The following is a 24372-nucleotide window of genomic DNA, read 5'->3' on the forward strand; positions in this document are numbered from 1 at the left end:
CCTGGCTGACAATCTTTAGCTCTGCAACTTGAAGTGAATTGTTTTATTAATTTAAGTCTTGCTTTTTAGGTAAGGAATAGGTTTACCTATCTTGTTGGATTACTGTAACATTTATGTGATTTGTCTTTAAATACTTAAAGGAATAGTACTAAAAAAATACTGCAGTTGGCTGTTTGCATCTGTACTATAAGGCAGTAGTAGTAAATGATTTTGTTTCTTCTTCTTTCAAATTAGATAAACTCTTAACCTTTTTGAAGAATGATTGTTTAAATTGCAGCAGATGCTCGTGTGTGTGTGTAAATGGAAACATGTCTCAGCTATTACAAATTAGACTCCCTAGAAGCTTTTACCCAGCCCACATAGTCCCCCAGCTTTTGTTTAAATTTAGTCATGAAGCATCATTTTACCTATTTTCTCTTCTTCCTGAGAAGTGTTTCATTAAATTTGTCTCACATCTTTTCCCTTTTACCCTTGTTCATCTTTAGTTCTGATCTGTTCAATAATCTAAGAATTAGTCACTGAGCTTATTTTTTATAACCAGTGGCTATTATAAATACTTCAGTCATATCTCCTCTTAATAATGTTTTCTCAATACTAAATAAAGCATGCTTTTTTCTCTCTTGATATTTAAGCCCTGTTTCCCCCATTCATCATCTTTGTTTCTCATGCTGTACTCCATCAACCTAATTCTGTCTTCAAGTAAGCTGGCCAAAATAGGCTGCCAGTGTTCAAATGTGGTTTCATTGGGGTTTTGCAGAATAACGCCATAATACATTTAATATCCTTTCCTTGTGATAAGCCAGTTTTCTATTAACCTTCTTTACCACTGCTATGCATTAGCTGAAGTTTCTGTCAATAAAGGTTCATTCTCATGTGACACATTAGCTAATTCAGTGCCTTTTAAACTATGCTAAGCTGTACTAATCATTATTATTTGCCTCCAGTCTTTTCACGCAGAACAGGAACTATAAGTATGCCACCAAAAATCTCTTCATTTGCCCTTGCATACAGTAATTATCTTGACATAGTGATTAATAATTATGATTCTTGCCTCTTAATACAAATTTTAAAATACATTTTTCTTTCTTGAATTGTACACATGCTTTTCATATCAAGAATTGCACAATTCAATATGACTAGTTTAGTCAGTCAGCCAGGGTCAAAGGGAAAATAAATGTTTCCACAATCTCTCTGGAAACAGAAAACAAGACTACATCTTCAGCAAGAATAAAATCTGGCACTCTCGCATTCATTAGGCTGCATTTGTCAGTGCTGAATAAACAGCCTTTCATCAAGTGCAGCAATTTTCTCCATTCTGTTATTAAAGATATTTTTTGCTTAATTTATTTATATGAAAACTTGCTGAAGTGAGACCAAAATTTTTATAATGCATATTTTAAAAAAAAAAGGTTCTGGATAAAGTCCCAGGTACTCTAATATCTTGATTTACTGTCTGAAATGTTGCACTAAGTCCATTCACAGGGTAAAGGTATCCAAGTGTCCTCTGCACTCTAAAGGAGGAGATGAGCTCTTCCTTCTGTTCTGAATGCATGGTTAGCTTCTAAGGCTTATAGAATTTATTGCTTTGTCAATGAAGTATGAGCTCCTACTGAACTTGGGAGAATAATGGGATCATGTAACAAGTGATATAAAATTCTTTACAAGAGGACCTCCATCCTCATTGTTAGAAGGTGCTTTTCATCTTTTTTCTGTTTATCTGAAGACAGGTTTGGTGAAACAAAGACACGTTTGTCAGCTCACCAGGAGAAATAACCCAAATGTAGGTTTTACGGGGTGTTTTGGGTTATTTGATTGGCAGGGTTAAAAGTGTTATTTCTGACTGCAGGCCAGTGTATACATTCAGGACTGTCAGATTTCTCGGGGTATTCCCAAAGCACAGCTAGACCATTGTTAGCTCGAGGGGATCTGTTCCAGTGCTGCATTCTCCTTGCCACTTTGCAAGTTGCACCTCACACCAGAGCTACACATGTAGGTAGTAAGTTACTGTGGTGCTTTACCTTTGGAGGTCAGTGGTTCAAATTCAATCTGGATTGCCCATACTTAAAATCTATAGGATTTTTTTATATACATCAGGAAAACTTTGAGAAACTCTCCTGAGACATACGGGAATGATTGTCCGTATGGTAAAACCATCACAGTGGTCAGTGTAACTGGAAATCTAAAGGCATGGAGGTACGTGGTGCTAGTAGTGTTTATTCACTGACAGAGGTGACAGCTCTAATCAATTAGATGTGTGAAATAAAGCTGGGATTTCTCACCTGAGTAATCTGGGACACTTCCCTGCAGTGTTTGAAATCCCTGCACTTATATTGTTAGAGTAGGCATGGTTTTACTTCTCATTCATTTCAAACTTCTGTATTTAAACATATTAAAAGCTTTGCTGCAATGTTCTCTTCAGCCCAAACAATCCCTTCTTGCTAGTTAGTGTCTGTGAGGGCATCTGATAGTTGGTGTTCTCCATCAAGCTCTGGTTCACCTTTGCTGCTTTTTTTTTTTTTTTTTTTTTTCTCAAGCGCACACCTTGCTAGAGCTAGATTCTGTTGGTGTTGTATTTTTCACTGCCACTGAATGTACTGTTCCCTGCTGATACCTGACTGCATGTGATCTGACCATTTCTGCTATTTTTAAATAATTTTTTATTTTGATCTCATCTGGCAGGGTTGATTCAGCAAGCTGAATAAGCAGTCTCTGTCATTCAGGTAATTACTGAATAGTTTCAGGTTCAGAGGAGAGCCTTTTGGGCCCCCTCAAAAGCTTTCAATTTTCTAATGAGCCACAGCAGCCACAGCCTTTGAATGTTTCCCTACCACTCCCTATTTTCAGTGTAATCTTTTCTGATCAAGTGAGATTTTTATCGGAGAGTAAAAATCACATGTTTATCTTCTTCGTGGTGTTAATGCCTTCCAGATGCTTGTTAGTGTCCCATTTGTGTACACTAGCTTTCAAATGCAGCTTTTTTCTTTTTCTTCTTTGCCTCATTTGCTTCTCTGTTCTTTCTTCCTCTCTCTTTCTTTGGCATTTGACAGTCTGGGTCTTGTGATCAGAAAGGCCAAAAAGGGCTGTGCAATAGCGACTTTCCCAGCCAATTTTGCTCTTTTTTTTTTTTTTTTTTTTTTTTTTTTTTTTCCTGTTGTATGTATGTACATACAATATTTAAGGAAATATTTACAATTTGATTTGCAGCCAGGTACAGTTTTTGTTAAGACCTTCCTGGAGGTGGAACCTGAACACAGTGAAGCTACTGAGGCCATTGTTTGGTAAGAGTTTCTTGAGTCTAAAAAGCTTGTGGCTGAAAGGAAACATTAGTTTGTATGTCATACAGTTGTAATGCAAAGTCAGGATAACTTTAAGAGGCAAAGCATCTCATAATGTAACTTCACACAGGGGCGTTGTTTGTTGGAACTGAGCACTTGACCTTATCTGGGTTTGAACTGAGTGTCTACCCACATTGCTCAGTTGTTGTAGTCTTGCTTTCCTCTCCAGTCTCCTTTTGATTCCTAGAGCCAGAGGGTGGCCTGCAGGCTCTTGCTGGAGTGGATTTGCTGCTGGCTTCTTCTGTGTCATCCTAGAGGCAGTCATTGAAGGGGCATTGAGTAGGTATGAATGAATGGCTGATGGAAAGGAATTAGGTGACCTGGAAAGTATTTTGTGTCTCTGCAGATTTGTTTCTTTTTTCACTTGGGATCACAACCTGCTCATGGTTTCTAGATTGTTAGTAGCTTCTTGAGCAAGTGAAACTATGTGTACTGTGTATCTGGCAACATCTCTTCTTCACAATTCTAGAAAATAAGTAGGATTGACAATATTAATATGTAAAGCAGGACGTGGATGTTGTACTAACACTTTTTCAAAAATCAGTCATTAAAACAGAGTTCTTGAACGATTAGACTAAATTTATAAACTGATTATGAACTTACTCTACAACAGATTTAAATTACATTTAAGCAGTATTTCTTGCCATGTATACCTGACTGCAGGCTACATAAATCCTGCACCACGTTTCTTCAAGCCTTATTATCCTTCTTATGCTCCAGCTGCTCATAGCACTAATCAGCACCCAGGAAAAAGTTGATGTGCACATTCTAGCTGAGCACCGTGTGTCTCTTCTTGCCAGCCTCCCAAATAAACACTATAAAAATGCAATTCAGCTGTCCTGCACAGCATCCCACATTCAGCTTCTTCCAGACATTCTGTTGAAATAACATGCATTTTTTTTCAGGCATATAGATCACTCAAGATAAATCAGTAACAGTTCTGCAATGGGTGTAATTTCTTTTCACAGTTGATAGATGATAAAAACACAAGCATTTCATCCACAAATTTTCATTTTAATTAGTTTACTTTTTGTTTTTATTTGTTGCGTTTTTCTGCCTCCTAGATATTCACATGATTCCAAGGAATATTAGTGAAGTATGTAAGGGAAACATGGATTCTAAACACTAAGGAAAGGCAAAGCCGCCTGTGGCCTTTGCCAAACCTGTTTTCCGTCATACTTTTGACTTTGAATTGTACTGATGACCTTTCAAAATTAATCAAGGTAGGGCATGCCTTTGCACTGGCAGGGAGCTGATACAATGTCCAGGCTCTTACCTGGCTCAGAGCTCCAATTAACCTTTGCAGAAGACAGGACAGTGCACTTGCACATACATTTGCCAGCGATGCCAAGGTTTTTTGGTAGAAAATAGTATGCTTTAGTTAAAGAAATGAAGATGAAGCTGATGTTACAGAATCAAAGAATCACTAGGGTTGGAAGGGACCTCTTGAATGTCTCCAGAGAGGGAGATTCCATTATTTCTTTAGCCTGTTCCAGTGCTCTGTCACCCTCAATGTGAAGGAATTCTTTCTCATGATGAGGTGGAACTTCTTGTATTTTAGTGTATGCCCATTATTCCTTAAATATTGGAGACTGAGTGTGTTCGGGTCTTGCTGGTTGAATTTCACAGTTTTGTTAACTTCTCCATTAAAACATTGTTGTTTTAACTTTCAAGACTGCCGTATACTACTCACTAATGGTATGCAAGAGGTTACACAGCAACCAAAGACCCCATAGAGTTCAGTGCACTTGTTAAGCAGTTGGGGAATACTTTGTCAGACTGGAACAAGGTGGGACTGGATCAGTGGCTATTATCTCCAACTTAGGCACCTTGCTTGAAATGGCACTAGTGCGTGCGAAGTGTGTAGTTGTCATGTGTCTCAGCAAGAGCACCAGAGCATGTTTATGCTATGACAATACTACTGTTTTTCTTTCTTTGAAGCAGGTTATTGATTTATTTTAGAAACTTGGTCTACCAAAGAGCCTTGGGTGGGTGCAGTTGGAGATTTTCCTTTGGCAGAGCAGGTTTAATTTAGTGCTTGGGAGGGGCCAATAGTAGCACAAGCCCCATAAGCTTTCAGTGCCCCAGACTCTTCCTGAGTGGCATCTTCCTGTCATAAAATGTTACAAGAACTCTATAGTAACTAATTTCATGGTAGCCTCGATGGTGACCCTACATTTACAAACCAGAAGGAGGAGACTAACAGGGCAAAATTCTTCCTTTTTATGCTTTACCCCTGCTTTTGGGCATGGTTTTGTAGTGGCTATGATTTAATCCAGTACACCACTATCCTATCATGTGTCCAGGAACTGCTGCATAGATCAATGGTGGAGTAATCCTAAATTACTTTTGAGTAACACTTTAATTTCCTCCTTGGGCTCCCTCCAGCTGCCAAGTCTGGACCTTTTGTTTCTGTGCTTTATGGTAGGTTTTGGCTTTGCAGGTTTTTACATTGCTGCCAAGTTAATTTTAGAACTTTGGTTGCTATGACTACTGCTAAGTATTTCTTAGTTTTCCACTTATTTGCTCAGTTTGCTGCTTTTCTTTTCTTTGTGTGTGTGTGAAGTACATGGCGTAATTATCCTGCCCTGCAGAAGATAAAAAAGGATGGCATGTGAGAGGTGAGGCTCTTGATCTTCAGGCTGACTCAGCTGCTCATTTAGAGCAGCTGCAAAGACTTGAAAGCACAGCTCTTGTAGAGCGTGGTCAGGATGAGGATTTAAGTCTGGGGAGGAAGGCACTGATAATGCACCCATTCTGGTGCACTGAATGAGACATGCTGGCACTGCTTCTAATTCTGCTGACTGCTACTGTCCTTAGGTTTATCTCTGTCTTGCTAGCTACTTTTATAGCTATATATAGTTCCAAGTCTTACACTTAGCTTTACATTCTTGGGAGCAATAACCATTGTTTTGCTCAGAGCCTCTAAAGTGCATTATACAGAGAAATTCGGTTTCATTGCTCTGAGCTCAAGTTGTTACACTAATACCAATAGTGATGTAAATATATATGTAAATATGTATATGTATAGCTAACAAGCTCTTCATATGAAGAGGTCCTACTGTGTTTGTGCAGGCAAGGCCATAACTGTCATTCCAGTCATCTGAAAGAATAGGTAAGACAGCATTTAGTGGTGTTTAAGACTTCTGATTGATGTTGGAAACACTTAGACTTCTTAGGAAAATGTAGTTCTTGTCAGTATGAAAGAGCTTTGGAGAATGTCCTGTGAATGTGGGAACATCACTATCTAGTTTTCAGGTGGGGCTAGGCAGAGGTGGAGAAAACTACCTGATGGGCAACTTCTACCCTTTGCTCCAGCTTCTTGGATCAGGGGCTGTTCTGTTTGCTGTGCTTCTGGTCTGTGGGCACTAGGGACACTTGTGATTAGCAGGGAGTTAAACACAGGATAACCTTGGTGCCATTTGTAGTCATGGCATCTGTGCAGATGCCTGTTGTCTGTCTTTGTCTGTGAAGCCATCATTGTTATAGACATACCTGGAAGGAGCTTCATCCTGGTGCCTTCCCCAAAATCTTATCCATTTACCAAGTACCTGTTAAGCAAAAATGTAATCATATTGTATTCCTCTGGTCTATTCCCATAGATAAGACCTGTTTAGTATGTGTAACACTTTCATTAGTGAATCTCTATTCTGTGCCTGAAACAGAGAAAGCCATAGCAGGGCAAAAACACGCTTTGAATGCAGTTGAAAACAAATCTTTGTCTCTGGTGTCTATGGGAACTGTGAAGCTGTTCGGGAGGGGAACAGTGGTAACCTATCAGGAGGCTTCATGAGGTCAAGGTGCTGTGTTGTCTGAGAGAGATCTTGTTTGTAACACTGAGAAGGGCAATAGTGAAAAAAGATAAGTCAGTTAGAAAAACATCACTAGAATAAAGAACATTCTGAGAGTTCAGTGCACAAAATCTATGAAAGACTTGTTTTAGTGGCACATAAAATCATCAAGAATGAAAAATATAATAAGAGTTTTGAGAGACTTAGCTGGATGCCCTAAGAGCTCCAAACACAGAAAGTAAATAATGTGCAGAGGCTCTGCCTGTCTGCATTTGATTTTTGTTGTCTTTAACCTTCCAAGCTGCAGCTCTGCACTTTAACCAGTTGGAATTTAAATGTGTTGTTACAGTAGCATCTTTGTTGGAGATGGACCGTGACTCGTGCTCATTAAGGCTACAGATGTCTGCTCAGATTATGTATTTCAAAAGCTTTTTCTCCAATGAACTGTGAAAAGCCAGGCTTGAGCAGAGGATTGTGAAAGATAAAATAATAGCCTCTCATCCCTATGTCTGGCAGACTTAATGCAGTTACTCTCAGATCTTTTTTTTTAACTTTGAGACAGCAAATTTGTTCACAGTCAATAAAATAGACCTCTAAGCACAACCTGCTATGTTTCCTTTATCAGTATTTTCTTAAATTATTTGCAAGGCTTTTTACACTCCAAAAATCTCTGATCTGTGAATTTGGCATTTCCCAGATACTGGGGTTTAAGAGGCATAAGTGGCATTGATAAACTGTTTATATATGGCATGATAGAAAACGGATCTTCTTAAGGGGAAAAAAAAAGGTACAAAATAGTAAATATTCCATGAATTTAAATGAAATTTGTTTGCCCACTCACTCTTTTTCATGTATTTGCACTTAGTAGCAGAGCAGACAGAACTTTTTAAACCTACCTGGATAATGCCTGTTTCTCCTGGGAGACGATAACTGAATTACCAAGAAATTCAGTTAAATGACTTCTGTGATGTGTAAACATTTGCTGAAAGTTATTAGAGCAGAGCTAAAGAGTCATGGATTTTGTTTCCTTAAGTAGTCGTGCATGTCCAACAGACAGTTTTCAGGTGTTTTCTATATCTCACTTTCTCCCTTTTACATTGAGTGCAAAATAGATAAAGGTTCATCAGGCAGTCTCAGCTCAGTACCCCTCGTTCCCTTCCAAACCTCTGAATATTCACCAGGCTCTACAAAAAAAACAGAATGTTATCAAGGAATTCTAAAAAGTTACTTATTTCAACGTGATCAGGTATATAGGAAGACAAAGCAAAAACTTGATGTAAGAGTCCCCTGTATGCAAAACTGTCTCATAGTTCTCTACTATCCTTTGTTTTAGCTGTGCCATAGAGCAATTTTCTTGTCAAAGCATTACTTTGGAAGACCATTAAGGGCAATTCACCTCTCTGAGACTGCAAGCCAAGCAGTGTTGATAGGCTCAGGTAATGTTACTTTCATTTTTGCAGGCTTGGATTTATTTACCTTGTTAGAAAAGAGAGATTAGGTACAGGTTGATCTTTTGTGGAATAAATTATATCACAGCAAAAGTGAGATGCCCCTGGACTTCACTTGTGAGCGTGGATTGCTAAGAGATCTCAAGATTGTTGTCTTGGCCCAGAAAACCCACTGATAAGGCAAGAATAATGTTGTTTTTATGGTGAATGAAGACTTAGTTTCAGTGGTAGCTGGAGCTTCCTAGTTAGAACTCCATCTCAGGTACAGTCTGTTCCTGGACAGGTGTAAAGACTATGCATGTTTAGGGAGCTGGATTCTTTGTATGGGGAGGGTGTCTCTATGCAAATCCTCAGCTCTGCCTGGGGTGCAAGAAAGAGCACCTGACAAATGAATTAGATTCTTTCCTCTTCACAGGATATATCTGTACTCCTCTGTGCTGCTTCGTGTTGGAGACACACGGGCAAGAATTAGCTGAACTGATGTAGATGCTAATTCCAATTCTAAATTCAATATTGCTGTGTTGGCTGGTTCAAAGGTTGCATCAGACAACACTGTTCAAAACAGCACCCTAATAGCTCTGCTTCTGGTTCAGAGACCTCTACACATGTCTGTAGGCATGCCCTTAGATTGCTCTGGGTTTCAGAAAGACAGTGAACTAAATGGGAATATGCGAAACAGATCTAAACACCCAGAAAGGAATAGAGTAAATAAATGATCTTTCATTAGCCACATTAATCCCAAATCTCCAAAATAGCATGTTAATGGCAAAGTTGTCCCAAATCTCTGCAAAATATGTCTATGGATGTTGTATGAAAAGGATTGTAAAACCAGATAAGAGATGTTTTGTTTCATACTGTTCAGAAGCTGGTCATCAGATCCCATCTGACTTTTGACAAAGCAGTTTTTCTTCAGTAGTCTAGTTAACTTGTTTGGATTTATAGAACTGGTTCTTGTAGGACCTAGAAGATGTTATCCTTAACAGGTGGATAACTTTAAAAGATTGGGAAAAAAAGTGATGGATACTTAACTTCTCATTTTTCTCCCATTTTAGTAAGATGGAGATTATACAGAGAAGAGACTGTGCTGCTGCAGAATGATCCCATGGTAACTAATTAGGTCTCATCAGGTCTGCAAAGGCATCCTGTTTTCAGCATTATGCCAATAAGGCAAGCCAAGTTGAATGAGAGTCTTGTGGTATTTTACTGGGATGCCATAATAGATTTGTACTTGTACTTCCTTGTACTTGCTGCAGGTAGTAGTATTCATGCACAGGTCAGTCCTTGCAAATAAACTTCTTGATGCTTGCATAAAAATGATCTGCTTGTCATTATATTCCCTGCACTGGCCCTTGTCTGTGATGCGTGACATGAATTCATTTCTTAGCTGTTGAATTTAGGGAGTTTGTTAAAGGAGCCAGAGTAATATGTGATGAGCTGTACTTAAAATTACTAATGCATGTCAATTCCTTTCCTTCCTTCTGTTCTCATTTACATTCCTCATGCAGACTTGGTTCACTTTGCTGAGTGAGAGACCAAATGTTGACTGGAAACAGTGATTTCTGCTTTCTCTAGCGCAGTTGCACAGGAAATAAAGTTAGCAGAGATCCTCCCTGAGGTGTTACACCAAGTATCAGGGAAAGTCTGGCTTGCAGCTGGCCTGCAAAGCTCTGGTCTGCAGTTGAAGTGGCATCATCAGCGAAGCAGCTCTCTCTGAGTTGTAGTTTTCATAGTTGGTAGCAGGACCAATAATCACAGAATGGCTTGGGTTAGAATGAACCATAAAGACTATCTCGTTCCAACCCCCCTGCTGTGAGCAGGGAAACCTTTCACTAGACCAGGTTGCTCAAAGCCCCATCCAGCCTGACCTTGAACACTTCAAGGATGGGGCATGCACAGCTTCTCTGAGCAACCTGTTCCAGTGCCTCACTGCTCTCATAATGAAAAAAATCCTGTTGTTTTTTTTTTTTCTGATACAGTCTTTTTTTCCCAACTCATCTCTTCTTATGTAAGTATATATGCTTTAAAATGGAGATGTTTAAAGGATTAGCCTTTTTATCTTGTATTATCTTACTGACAAATGCAGAAGCTATTTTTAGTGATGCTGGGAATTGTGGTTTGGTGTGTAACCATGGAAGTGAACTACCAAAATCAAAGATTGAGAGAGATACCTAAAGCATCTTGGATGAAAACAATGGGTGCTTGAGTAAAGATCTTCCATTCTGCTGGGCACAGTCAGTATATATTTCATTATCTGTTATTAGAGAAATGTTAGTGGCTCTGTTGCAATTCTGAATGACTGAAAAGCAGTTTTGTTTAATAAAGAAAAGAAAGGAAAATCATATGCCAAGACTTACTGTGCCAGCTTTCTGCAGTAGGAAATTAAGAATTTGGATGGATCATGCTCCTGTAATTGTGTGGATTTGAGGTTCTGTTTGTTTAGTTTGGTTTGGTTTTTACTCAGCCTCATATTTTTCTTGAGGTAGATAAATGTCAGAATAGCCTGTTTGAGGCTATAAGGAATTACAGGCAGCACAGAAAGAGAAATTCCTGCCCAAAAATATATTGCTCAATGGCTGCAAGACCTTGTGGATGTGGGGCTTAAATGGTGTAAAGTTAAAAAAAAAAAAGGTGTTGCGCCTTCTACATCTCTGATTTTAGTAAGCTTTGCCAGGTGCACCTGAGGTGTGGTTATGGCTTGGAACTGGGTGTCTCACCTCTGGAAACCAAAGCTGACCGTTGGGTAGGGGAGATACTCCCATGATAATGCTCATGCTTCCTACTACAGTGTGTATTTTCCTCTTTCTCAGCTTGTCTTTCCCTAGTGGTTTACGTGCTGGCACTGCTGTGGGTGAGGATGGACTCAGGGATGCTGTGCCATCTCCAATTTGCATGCGTGTGCTTTTAATGAGCTCATTTTTCACAATCTGAAGGAAAAACGAAAACTTTCTTTGTCACACAGTGTGTTAGCAGAAAGCACAGTATAGGCCAAAAGCAGTTTTATATTGAAACCAATCTCAGGCTTAGTTTTCCTTTTGTCTTGCAGAGGCAGGGAGCGGCCAAGATTACGTGACCTCTGAAAATCAGCTGCTTTACTACCCGAGTATTACCTACGCCATCATTGGCAGCTCTGTCATTTTTGTCCTCGTGGTGGCCTTCCTCGCCTTGGTGCTGCACCACCAGCGCAAGCGCAACAATCTGATGACGCTGCCGGTGCATCGCCTGCAGCACCCCGTGCTGCTGTCCCGCCTGGTGGTCCTTGACCACCCACACCACTGCAGCGTCACCTACAACGTCAACAATGGCATCCAGTACATGGCCGGCCAGCCCTACCACAGGCCAGTGGAGCTGGACTCCCCACCATCCTATTCAGAGGCAGTGCTCGACCAAAGGTACGTACAGGAGCTGATTTAGGCCTCCCCAAAGCATCCCTCTGCTGGCTGCAGCTCTGGTAATCTGTGCTGCTGCTCCCCACTTACTGCTGCTTTTGACAGAAGTCCAGTGCTGCGCTTCTGTTGCCTGCACAGGATGAAATTTCACTAAATTTGAGCTTGTTCTTATGGTGGTGTTCGAGGGTGCTGGGACGAGTGAAGAGATGAGAATCTTGACTCCGTGTTTCAGAAGGCTGTTTTATTATATATATTATATTAAAATGCTATACTAAAACTATACTAAAAAGAATAGAGAGAAAAGGATCCATCAGAAGGCTAGAAAGAACAGGAGAGGAATGATAACAAGAGCTTGTGACTCTCAGAGAGTCTGAGCCAGCTGACTGTGATTGGCCATTAATTAGAAACAACCAACATGCACCAATCACAGATGCACCTGTTGCATTCCACAGCAGCAGATAGTTATTGTTTATATTTCTTTCCTGAGGCCCTCAGCTCCTCAGGAGAAAATCCTGGCAAAAGGATTTTTCAGAAAATATCATGGCGACACATTCTGTGTATGAAAAATTCATGGTCCTCAGGTCTGTTTACTGTTCCTGGTATTAAAAGGGATTTGAGGCAAACTCGAGTCTCTTAGCACATTGGTAGCAAGATTTTGAGAATGGCAGGAGAATGTATCACTTGTCTAGTAGGGATAACCTGTGCCAGTCTGGAATCAAAATATGAAAACTGAATTTGGAGTTTCACCAAAAAAAACCCCAGGTAGGCTGTAAGTCATAGCACTGAAAAAATACAGCCCTGCTCATTTATGATGAGTATATAAAGGTGAGATCATCTTAAATTCTTTTATAAAGAAATTGTATCATTCTTCTGCTCTCCGAGCTTTACCTTTTACCAAGAGAAGAAAATAACAAAACTCTGAAATGGAAAGAACTCTTCCTAATTTAAATAGCTGAAAGTGCTTTGAAGTTTGGTGTGGGTGTGGCTTGTATATGATGCTTTTGTAGTTATGTAGTTATGACACTGCTTTTATTTGTAGATAGTTAACCTTCATTTTAACCTCTGTCTGTGAAGTCTTTCCAAACAAAACTTGTAAGCAGACATCCCCTGTACCTAGAAAGGATATGGTACAAACTTTAGCAATTCAGATTGTTCACTATCACCCTATTGGTATTTACAGTACAAACTTGGATTTAAGAATAATTGTAAATTCCTATTCTCTACTACTTTTGGCTGCAGGTCCTTTGTCTTATTGTTGACTTTCATAATAATGATATATTTTCATTATTAAGGACAACTAAATGAGCAGGTGTCCAGATTGTAATCACTTCTCACCTGAGCTGATAAAACCATCAGCAATTTTGGAGCTAATTGCTCCCACTGCCTGTTATCAATCTGCTCAACCCTTACTTGCTTGCTATCAGAACAGTTTTCCTGAATGCAGTGCTCATCTTGCCTGTGCCTACTTAACAGTTGTTCTGCGTGTGATCTCATGACAGCCAAAGTGATTTGTCTGTGTGAAGAACTCCGTTTGTTATTTATTTGTAGACTGTAAGCCATTAATCTCTGTCACTCAGTGGAGGTTTCCTTGGAGCTTTCTTCTGCTCACATCATCATCTATAGGTGAAAATCCACCACTTAATGTTACTTCTTTTAGTGTTTTCTCTGGAGTAGAGGTTAAACAGAAGTTTTTTACCTCTTACACAGCTGTCTTTGAACCAGCTTTGTTGGACATCCATGGCCATCTAATTCAGCATGTGGGTTGTTAAAACATGTTGTCATTACTATGTTGCACCTTGGCCAGAAGCCTTGCTTCCCAGTGGTGGTGTGGATATTTTGAAATTACCTGAGTAATATGAGCAGGTCTGAGATCACTTGATATGTGTCATAATTCAAAAGCTAAGAAATACTGTTTGTTTTTTTCATCATTGGAATACCATGTACTGTCTTCTGTCCCATTGTTTTCAGTAACTGCTTACTCTGTTGTGTGTCTTACAGCAGACCACCTTGGTTTGACCTTCCTCCACCACCTTATTGTTCCGAATCTGAATCCCCTAATCAGCCAGACCTTCCTCCTTACCGCTCTCGGTCGGGAAGCTTGGCCAGCACAGACACCCCTGTGGCAGAAAGTCCTGTGGGCACATCCGACAGCTGGACGAGAGACGTCCGTGGCAGCATGGATGGGCACAGAACTCTGCTGGAGAGGACAGTAGATCAGAGAGATCCTCTGGTCAGCCACACTGCTGAAAGAGAAGTGTAACTGCTCCAGTAGTTGGGATGGCCAGAAGGCATTTACTGTGTCTGTGTGGGTTAATCTGCTGTGGCTAATAGGTTTCAGGGGGACATGTGCCTGAATGATAACTTGCTTTGAATTCACACTGAGTTAATACTTGAATTCAGCATTTTGGGCTTGTCAACGGTAGAGCAAGGAGAGCTAAACCTAGGGTCTCATGAGTTCTCCACAGTATTTCTGTGAGCAAGTTCTGGTTCAGACAAGTAAGAGAAACATCAGTGCTTTGTCAAAAGAACTGATGTGGTGTATTTATTGGACTGCTTTCTGTATATGAATGTATATATGAGTGTGTATAATATTTACAGAAGTTGCACACAAGAACTCTGCCAGGAGGGCTCTTGTTTTCAGACTGCCTTCCATCCTCTCAACGTGGGAGCTGTTTCTTCTTACTGTCTGGTGCCAACTGGTGGTCACTGAAGCACATGAGAGACACTCATGCTGCTTGGAGGTCTGGTGCCCAATGCCAGTCTCCTGGCAGTGCCCAAATTGCAGAAAATCTCCTACTTGACCCATCTCTGCGTGGTCTGGAACATTCTTACTGTGAAGGTGGTTTAAGCTTGTGAGGATGCAACATCTCTAACTATGCGTGTTTTTTTTTTACCCAGATGCCAGTATCTAGGTGAAATTTGCATGGGTTGTCTCAGCAACACCACAAAGGTTGGCTTATCTGTCAAATGTCAAGGCTGAGTACAGAGGCACTGGAAGCTTCTCAAACCAACAGAGCAGAGCTTCTTTTCCTGTGTGGCATAACATTACTCCCTTTAAAAAAAAACCCACAACTAAATAACAAAACAAACCCCCAGATTGTTCCAGCAAAAGCTTCAACACCAAAACTGCTGTGAGGCAAACACCCAGCACAGAAAGCTTTAGTGTCAATGAGTAGTTTGCTGTATTTGTGAAATACCTGAAAGCAGGTCATGCAGTGAAAGGTGTGGGCTTGGCATCCCATCTACAGCATGTGTGTGACCAGACATGGATACCTACCTGTGTGTAGGTATGTACATAGTGTATCACTTGGGTTTAGTTCTGCTACATCACAAGAACTCTAAACTGTCAAAATTTTTTCTTTTTTAATGTACTCATTGGTTTTCACGGGGTTTGCATTATTCACATTCATTTGGTTGAAATTCTAACTTCTGTAGCAGAATTATTTATGTCTGTTCTGTCATAAGTCTTGTAATGGTCTCCTGTCAAATGTGTTTCAGTGCACCTTGTTGAATCACCTTGTGAAAGCACCTATGAGGTTAAAGGTATTTAGAGTGGCAAGAGGGAAGAAGCTGTGAATTTAAATACCACTGCAGTGCCGTACTTTTGCTCTGTATACAGAAAACAGTGCAGTGTCTTCCTCTTCTCTGGGGGAAAATTTGCTGTGAAAAATTATTTATATTTGTCTATCCCACATTTCCCACTCTTTCTATTTAAAAAGAACAGTGTCATTAAACAGGCCTTGCTGTTTAAGGGAGGTGAAAGAAGATGACTGCCCACACCTTGTGCTTTCTTCTTCACCATCTTTGTAAGGTAGATTCTTTTGCCCAAAGGTTACATGCTCAGAACCCAAGAATTTGGAGTGTAGGTAACGCAACAACTCAAGTTCAGTCTCAGTTCTCATAAATACACCTCATTTTTCAGGGAGAGAGTTAGGGTGGTGTTTCTTGGGTTGGTTGTTTTTTTGTTGTTTTTTTTTCATTTCCAGCTTTCGAGTCTGTTGCCACAATATGCAAGAGACAGGGACCAGATAGATTTACAAGCACAGGTCATTCCAGGACTGAGGACGTGGTGGGGAGTCCTGAAGAATTCTAATGCTGATGGGCTAGGCTGACTTTGGAAGCAGATTAAGGGCAGCTTTCACTACAGGCTTAGGCAGCCTGTGGTGAAGTGCATTGGTGAAGATGCTCTTAGGTCCTTGGAAAGTAATGTACAAGAGTGGCTCAGATTTCATCCTTACTGAGAACTCAAGCAATGTAATTATGCTGTCCTGCACAAAGCAGGATTTAGCTTTATTACTGGCTGACCAAGGTCATAGGCAGACTGTTGTCATTGCACCGAGCAGACAGCTATTCTTTATTTTACAAGTAGATCAGACTCAGGTATATGAATGAGTTCGTAGTACAGATGGGTGCAGGGACATCTTCTGTGATCACTGGACCCTGCTGTTCCTCTTGCCTTTCAGTAGGGTTCTGCTTGGCCTCTGTAAGACAGCTGTGTTATGCTGTATCAGAATTAACTTTAATGGTTTTCTGTTGCAGTTTTATAAACTTTATATTCACCTTGAAAACACACCATTGAAGAGTTTGCAGTATTTTCATTGTAATTAGGTATCTTTTTTATTTTAAAGTTGCCTGTAGCTGTATTAGTGAAACTAAATCTTTGTGTCCACTACCCCTCAAACAAGCCTTCCACAGGGGATTGCATTTCACCATGTGTATTCTAAGACACCAGAGGGTGTGCAGCCCAAATACTGTGTGCCTATGGCATCTGAAAAACATTGCCTCACATTGCTAAGAAGTAGGAGAGGAGTGAATATAGCCCGTTTCTTCTGTCTTGTGTCAGTCACTGTCATATATGTACATATATATATTTAAAAAAAGATACTCTTTCAGGATGTATATATTCATGTAACTTTTGCATTAAGATAATCTTGGACTTTACCAAAAAAAAACCCAAAACAAAACAAAAACGTTCTTAATGGTGTGATGTTTTCCCTTCCAGCTAAGGGTGTATTTATCTCTGTATAGGAATCATCTAGTTTTTGAGAACACAACTTAAAAGGAGATTGTGCCTTTCTGTTTGAATGTTGATTGGAAAAGCTGTTACCTGTGTTTCTGGGTGTTGTTGCATATCATTGTCTAGAGATCCAGAAAGAGCAACAAGTCTTGTCTTCCACTTCATTGTTACTTATGGGGACCACTGAACTTTAAGGACTACAGCAATTCAGTATCTTGTTCAAAAAGGTGTGCTAAAATGTGGGGTGGCTCATCTTACTCCAGTTTTCTGGTTTGTAGAACAGGTTTGCTAGGCTGGTTCCTTTGGAAATTGCTGTAGTATCACACAGAAATTGTTTATGGTGTATCACTTCTAGTGTGTTAATACAGCATTATGCTGCATTATTCAGTGGAATCTTTGGGAAATGTGCTGATGAAATTAAATATTTCATTGAAAATCCTGAAGCTTGTAAGACTGAAGTTAAATGTTCATCCAATACCATGTGGTAGGGTTTCTTTTCAGTAGCAGGTAAAATTGGAATTGATCATCCTATTTTTGCAATTGTTCTTAACCTTTTAGTTTGATGTTAGTCATCCAAGAGCTTTCCTTTCTACTTAATATTTAAACACATGAATGTTATTTCAAAGACTTATTCTTACAAAAGTAAAATTAATTAAAGTTCTCTTCAAGAGCCAAATTCTGTTTCCACATCTGTACTGAATGGTGACCACTGTATTGAGTAGTTCTCAGTGCAGCTATTAATATATTTGAACAAAAGAGTTTGAAGAAATGACTACTTCAAGTAAATTAAGGCATGCCAGAAAGGTCATTTAAATACAAACAAATAAAATTCAGGAGCTTCAACTGTAACCTCCGCTGAAATCAGCGTGCTGTGTATTTAAAATGAAGCCATTAGTGATTCTGCTTGATAGTAATCTGAAGTTCCTTGTAAGGCAGATTGCCATTTACCTCTCTGATATTGGAAACGGAAAACTGGCACTGATGCTTTTAAAACAGAGCCTGTGAATAGTTTTCTTGGCTCTTGTCTGCAGTGACATCTGACTGCATTGCAATTTTTAAATAACTGCATTCCTTCTTCCTCTACTTTTAAGCCAAATCAGCTTTATTTACACCACTTCACTTTGATACAGCTAATAGGGCCCTTGTGATAGATTTAGAAATTGAGTGGAGGAAAGAGATGACTCTCACTTCAATTAATGCTGCAGCTTGTTAATCTTCTGCTCTTTCCTTTTAGACATTGTAGCGAAGACAAATGGTTTTAGTAGATAAGGAAAACTATTAACGATGGAAAGGATGGAGGGACACTGATTCTGATTTTTAATGAATATTTAAAATTGTATAAATGAAGAAAAAAATTTAATTCTGTATTTTTAATGTGGTGATCAAATGACAAGTACTGTTTTTAACTGTTGCTTATTGGAAGCTACTTTGCATATAATGCCTGGAACTAAAATTGTAAGACAAGGGCTTTTCTTGCAGTTCTTACTAGATCTGCAGTATTTTTTTATTAACACAAGGTTATATTACATCCATGGACTAAAACATGGACTGCAGGAAGAATTTCAATACTGTGCTGGATTCTGCCTGAATGTATCCCAGTATAGGACTGTGGCCTTGATTTGTCTTTTTTTTTTTTTTTTTCCTGATTTGAGGGGGTTTTGTCAACTTGAAATGGAGAAGTTACTGAAATGCTTTGGAAGAGGTTGTACGTTGAAAGCCAACCTTGTCTTAAACTTTTGTAAACTGGAAATCTTTAAAAATGTATTCTGTATTCCTGAATAAAATTGGTGTTTTAATACTGTTCACAAGTGGGCATGTCCCCTGTCTCACAGTCTCAGTTGTTCTAGTTTTATAGCCCTCCTGCATGAGGCTTCTTATAATTTCTTTTACATTCCATGTTAAGTTTTGTTAACTCTTTGTGGGTTTTAAATACATTTTTAAGCAAAGTGATATTGGAAATCACCTATACCTATGTGTATAAAAATTTACGGATCCCTATTTATACAAATGAAAATTGCTTAATAACCATAATTTCTCATTTTGCTGTCCTGTTTGTGCTATGAAAGACAAGGTGTCAGAACCAGTTTTGTTGTCTGCTTTGTTGCAAAGCTCTAGAGGCCACAGCAGAGGTTGGTGGTCTGCTGGCTGCTGTATATGGATTTACCAGCAGAGCTCAGGGGCTGTCAGCATTAGCCTCTACCTCCCCTTTCTGCTGGCCACTTCCCCATCACTGGTGTTCCCAGCACAATGTCCCTGTTTACCTCCAGGTCTGTGATCCACGTGCTGGCTGCATGAGCCAGGTTCAAGTGCACATGCTCCAGGGAGGCAGCGTGTCTGGCTGTGGTCCTGGGTCAGGACTCTGCCCCTGGCAGATGCCCCCTGCGGGCACCACCACTATCAGGGGCACCATCCAGACCCACAAAGTCCAGACCCGCTTCTTGTCAAAGTCCTGTTGCTCAAAGGATTACTGTAAGAAGTACCCTGATGTTATAAAGTTATTTTCCCAGACTAAGGAGTAGTAATTCAAATGTTATGTCTAAATTGTTGAATCTCTGTTAGTATACAGAAGTTGACATATTCCATGATTCTCTTCTTCTTGCTTGCTTCACAAAGGCATGCCAGTTTTATTGTTATCCTCATTAATTAAATCACATGCCCTGACTCAGATTCTCAGATGGAAATCTTTGTTTGGTGCTGGCAAACTGCCCCAAAATAGCTGTGGATCCAGAATTCACACCAGCAGCACAAGGGAGATGGAGCTGCCACAATGGGCTCTCTGCAGGAGAGGGAATACTGGGGTCTCAGGGCTGACTCACTCAGTCACACCCAGCAAAAGCTGTGCTTGAAAAATGTTGGTAATAAATACCATAGTCTCCAGCTAAGCTCCCTAATTAATCTTTTTTATTCTCTCTGCTTTGATTTGTTTAAAGATCCTAATTTTTACACCTTAAAAATTAAATAGGCAGCAGTGATTTCTGAGTGCAACATCTTTTCTTGCTGTTTTGCAAGCAGTCTGTTAATCAGTCAGCCTCAGTTATTGTTGGAGAGAGAGCTAAGCAGCTTTTCACTGTTTGGGGAGCTGTAGTCCAAAATGATGTACTGTTATTTATTGAAGCAAAGACATCTTCATGTGGAAATTCACAGCTCTTCTTTGCTTTTCAAAGCAAAGTTGAGAGTATGCATATTGCATAAAGCACTTCGGAAAAGTACTGGATGGATCTCTCTAGGGAATTAACTTTTCTGTTTATCTGCCAAACATACTGTGAATAGATAAACTGAAACATGATTCTCTGCTCCCCAAAAATCCCAGTAGTATTCCTTACAGCCTTATTGTGGGGACCACTGAAAAAGAAGAGGCAGAGCAGTTTTGGGGCTGATCTGACCGTTAGCATTTCTGTGGGAATGGGGTCAGTGTTTCAGTAGGTGCAGGTGCTTTAATGCTGGATACCATGCAGAAGATCCCCATTCACTGAGAATTGATTTGGGGCCATCACTTCCTATATGCTTCCCAACAGCCTCTGTACAGGTGGCTTTTTTTTTTAACTAGTCTCTACTTACCTAAGGTTAATTCCTATCAGTTACCCTGAGGTAAAACCTTTCATCTCTCATTATTTGATACCACAGCCTGTAACACCTTCAGATTTAAACCACTGTCATTTTCCAGCACACAAAAGTACAATAACCTTCACCTGTGCAGGAACAACAGGAGAAGCAGCTCAGCTTCACTTAAACCTCTCACTTTTCCAGGAGTGCCCAGGCAGCATCACTTTGACTGAATTAAACTGAGTCTCTTACATATATTTGCAACACCTCCTATTTCCTTGATAGATGCAGGTCCTGTAGCGGCACAGTGATGAAGAAGTATGATGTTGTGTTTGACAGAGTAGATTTTTCTTCTCATTTGTTGGTGACAGAGTTATTTCAGAAATGCTCCAAATGCTTCTTGCCCGATGCTGCATCCAAAGCAGCACTGTCTCACAGAGGTATGGGGCAAGGGGAGGACAGTAAGGTTGGCTGTTTAATGTATATGTTATATATAACTGCTTTGGAGATTTCTTATGTGTTCCAGCTCTTGTACCTGAATAAGAAATTTTTAAGTGCTGCACAATAAGTGAATTTGCAGACTAAGGAAGTATAGTTGATACTTGGCTGCTCTTTTGCTAATTTCTGTTTACTCAGATATGATACATAGTCAAGAGCAAAAATTCTCCATGCATCTGTTGCTGTATTTATTGTTCTCCTTTGGCAATCTGTGCAGAGCAGAGGAGTTAGCAGAACCAATGAATTACCTGAAGTGGATTTGGAGAGTGCTTTGCTTCAGAAATAAAGGAGCTGGCTTACATATCTACTTGCAAGGTGTCATGTTAGATATGCTGGTTGAGACATGAATTACATAAAATAAAATCATACCTGAGCTTCTACAGGGAAAAAAAAAAACCCAAACAAACCACAAAACCTCTGAATCTGAGAGATGCAGCAGATCTTCATCAGCAAGGCCAGTCTAGGAGCTGGCTGCAGGTCAGGGTTAGAAATTAGAAATTAGGTATAAATCTGCAGCACTCACAAGAAAAACCAATGGTTGTTTCAGGTTTGGTAGCATGAGTTAGTCTGTCTAGTATCTGATACCTGAAATATGTGAAGATTATTCTAGACCAATTTTCAGCTTCCTTCAGGAAGCTAGATGGAAATTGTTTGGCTGCTTTGTTTACATCATGTTTCTCAAGCAACTAACCACTCTCTCTCTCCCTTTTTATCCGTTGCAGCGATGGGAGGAAGATTTGCACATTTTATGTAGGGACAGCTGAGACAGGGAGAGACATCAAAATGAGTTTCAGGAATAACAGAACTGCATCTTCCAAGATCCAGCTTCCTGACCACTGGATAGTGTTGTCTAATCCATATATTTGAAATCTTTTAAATCCATTCCATTCAACAGAAGATTTTTTGCAGATTTATGGTGGGGAAAAAAAAAAAAAAAAAAGAGGTAAGTCTGGAGGTGCAGGTAACTATTTTAATTTTTTTTTTTTGGTGAAAATTCATGTAGTGATAAAAAAAAAACATGAACAAATATTTGAATTCCTTTTTTTCTTTTGTCTTCTACGCATTTGTTAGCCCTGTTATTTCTGCAGACTCATTGAAACAGTTATTCTGTATAGCTCTTCACATGGAGGAGGATTTGGCTCTAGAATAAGATTCCAGGCTAGGTCTTAACCTAGAGTAGATATTTTTGTAGGTTTCCACAAAGGAAGGTTGTAGCTTGAGGAATATGTGGACTCCAGAAGGGAGCTGGGGGAGTGTGTGGAAATGGGTTGCTGTAAATAATGCTGGTTTAAAGATGCACACTGGAATTACAGTGTGAGTAGGGAGGGCCACAGGTACTACAGGCCCTGAAGGAACACTTTTCAAGGTGGCTGGTGCCAACATTTTCTGCTTTATGGAACAGGGAAAAAGAGGGGGAGGAGGTGGGAGGGACAAATGTCATTTTGACCCTGAGTTTATGGGCAGCCCAAAGAGATACAAGGAACTACAGAGAGAAGAGTGTGACCTGGCTGCCTTTCATGCTGACATTTGAAAAATTAGCTCAAGATAGTGCTTTGAAGGGTAATATTATTTAAAAAAAAAATAAAAGAAGTCCCCTCTTTCTTTTCTTGATACTGATATCAAGAACGAGATGGCTAACGTGGGCGAGCGAGTGATTCAAAATGATTTTTGGATGGCTTTTCTTCCTTTGAAAATTTAGGTGAAGTTAATTAGGGAATGGCAGTAGCATCCTAACTAAAGTGAATGCTTTCATCTCACCTCCTGCTTTTAAAATAGCTGCACTCTTATCTCTGCTTTGAGGAAAGGGGTGTGGGGGGAGAGCACCCTGGTGCTCTTGCAGCCTGACAGTCACCAGATGAATGAAATGCCTTAGAAGACCTGAGGCCATTAAAACCTGCCAGCAAAGATACTAAGAGCCTGCCAATGTGCTGATAGCATGTTTTGTGTTAATCTGATGAAGTAAGCAGAGGAGCTGTTCCCAGCACAGGCCAGGTGCAGTGTAGGGAAGCACTTGCTGTGCTCAGCGGGATGGGCTTTGAGCTGCTCTGAGCTGTAAAGAGAAGGTGTGGTGTGGCACCAAGACAGAGGACCAAATGCAAAACCCTAAGAGAATGAGGCTGTGGCTGGGAAGGAAAAGGCAGACAGGGAGTTGATGTGCTACTAGCATTACTGCCTGCTAATCCCATCAGGGCAGCCCCTGCTCTTGGTTTTTTTGCCTGGAGGTGTGTGTATATGCCACATGCCTGGTGAAATCGCAGGTCAGGTGAGAGCTGAGGGCAATACAACTGTGTCAGGGTGAGCCTCCCTTCAGCTGCTGGGTAACGAGCCTTATAAGCCCATTGTTGGGGTTAATCCTGCTGCATGGTGGGCTGGTAGCACCAGCAGCTCCAGGGGCTGTTCATTACCTCTTAGTGCACAGGACATGCCTGCACAGGAACACCCGAGGGTTTCACATTCCTTTGAAGATACAGGCACTTATTTCAGTGGATGCAGTGTGATCTGGCATTCTGCAGTCACCTGTAGCAAATGGTTCTAGGATCCATGTGAGGAGAGACCTTGGATTGCTAGATATGCTCAATACAAGGGCTTTGGACTTCAGCCCTCTTACAAGTGACTGAGGACAGTAGCTGAACCTCTGTGGCAGCCCCAGGACTGAGTCTGTCTGAAAGCCCTTAAACCACATTATGGGATCCAAGTATCTCCCTAAACAGAAGCTGCACAGATCATTTTTACCAAATGGACTGTGACAGGTCTGAAGGGGAAGTGGGTATAGGAACATGAACTGTCATCTAGAAACAGGTTTGTGCTGTACTCTTTGGCAAGTGTCTGATTTCACACCATCAGTCACCTATGAAGTATCCCTGAGACTATGGGGACGCTTCCCCTCACCACTATGTACTGTTAGGAAAATGCTAGAGGATCTGTCTGCCCTTATCTCTGTTTAGTCTGAGAGTTTATTAAGATGCCTTGAAGAATTTTGGATTTTATTTGTATCTGTGGTTAGATCTCTTTTGTCAGCTTGGTATTACATGTCCATTTAGTGAAGGTCTGGTGCTCCTGTGCATGCTCTGTCTGAAGGCTGTCTTCTGCCCTTGCTTTCTTTTCAGCTTACATGACTGCTTTACAGTGCCCTGCTGATGAAATGTAATTCAAGGAATTAAAGTAACCTCTGAGCTTTTACAGGATATTTTCACAGCCCAACATTCACCTAATATCCAATCTAAACCTCCTCGGCACAACTTGAGGCCATTTTCTCTCATCCATGTCACTTTTTAGCTGGGAGAAAAGGCCAACCCCCAGCTCTGGCTACAATCTCCTTTCAGGCAGTTATAGAGAGTGTTAAACTCCCCCTTG

The 24372-nt window shown here is 40.3% G+C and overlaps 1 protein-coding gene across 2 annotated transcripts in view; it reads left to right on the forward strand.

Moving 5' to 3' along the window:
* The window catches only part of LDLRAD3 (low density lipoprotein receptor class A domain containing 3), a 104072-nt gene extending 85293 nt beyond the window's left edge, over positions 1-18779 (forward strand). Inside the window, exons 5-6 of one of the 2 annotated variants that reach the window (XM_041481310.1) lie at positions 11618-11963; positions 13959-18779. In XM_041481310.1, the coding sequence (XP_041337244.1) occupies positions 11618-11963; positions 13959-14220 (608 nt within the window). In that variant the 3' untranslated portion in view covers positions 14221-18779. The remainder of the gene's footprint in view (positions 1-11617; positions 11964-13958) is intronic. The other variant, XM_041481311.1, reaches the window with a different exon arrangement.
* The last annotated feature ends 5593 nt before the right edge of the window (positions 18780-24372 follow it).

The sequence above is a fragment of the Pyrgilauda ruficollis genome, unplaced genomic scaffold (genome assembly GCF_017590135.1).
Source record: "Pyrgilauda ruficollis isolate IOZ18807 unplaced genomic scaffold, ASM1759013v1 scaffold55, whole genome shotgun sequence".
NCBI classification, from domain to species: Eukaryota; Metazoa; Chordata; class Aves; order Passeriformes; family Passeridae; genus Pyrgilauda; species Pyrgilauda ruficollis.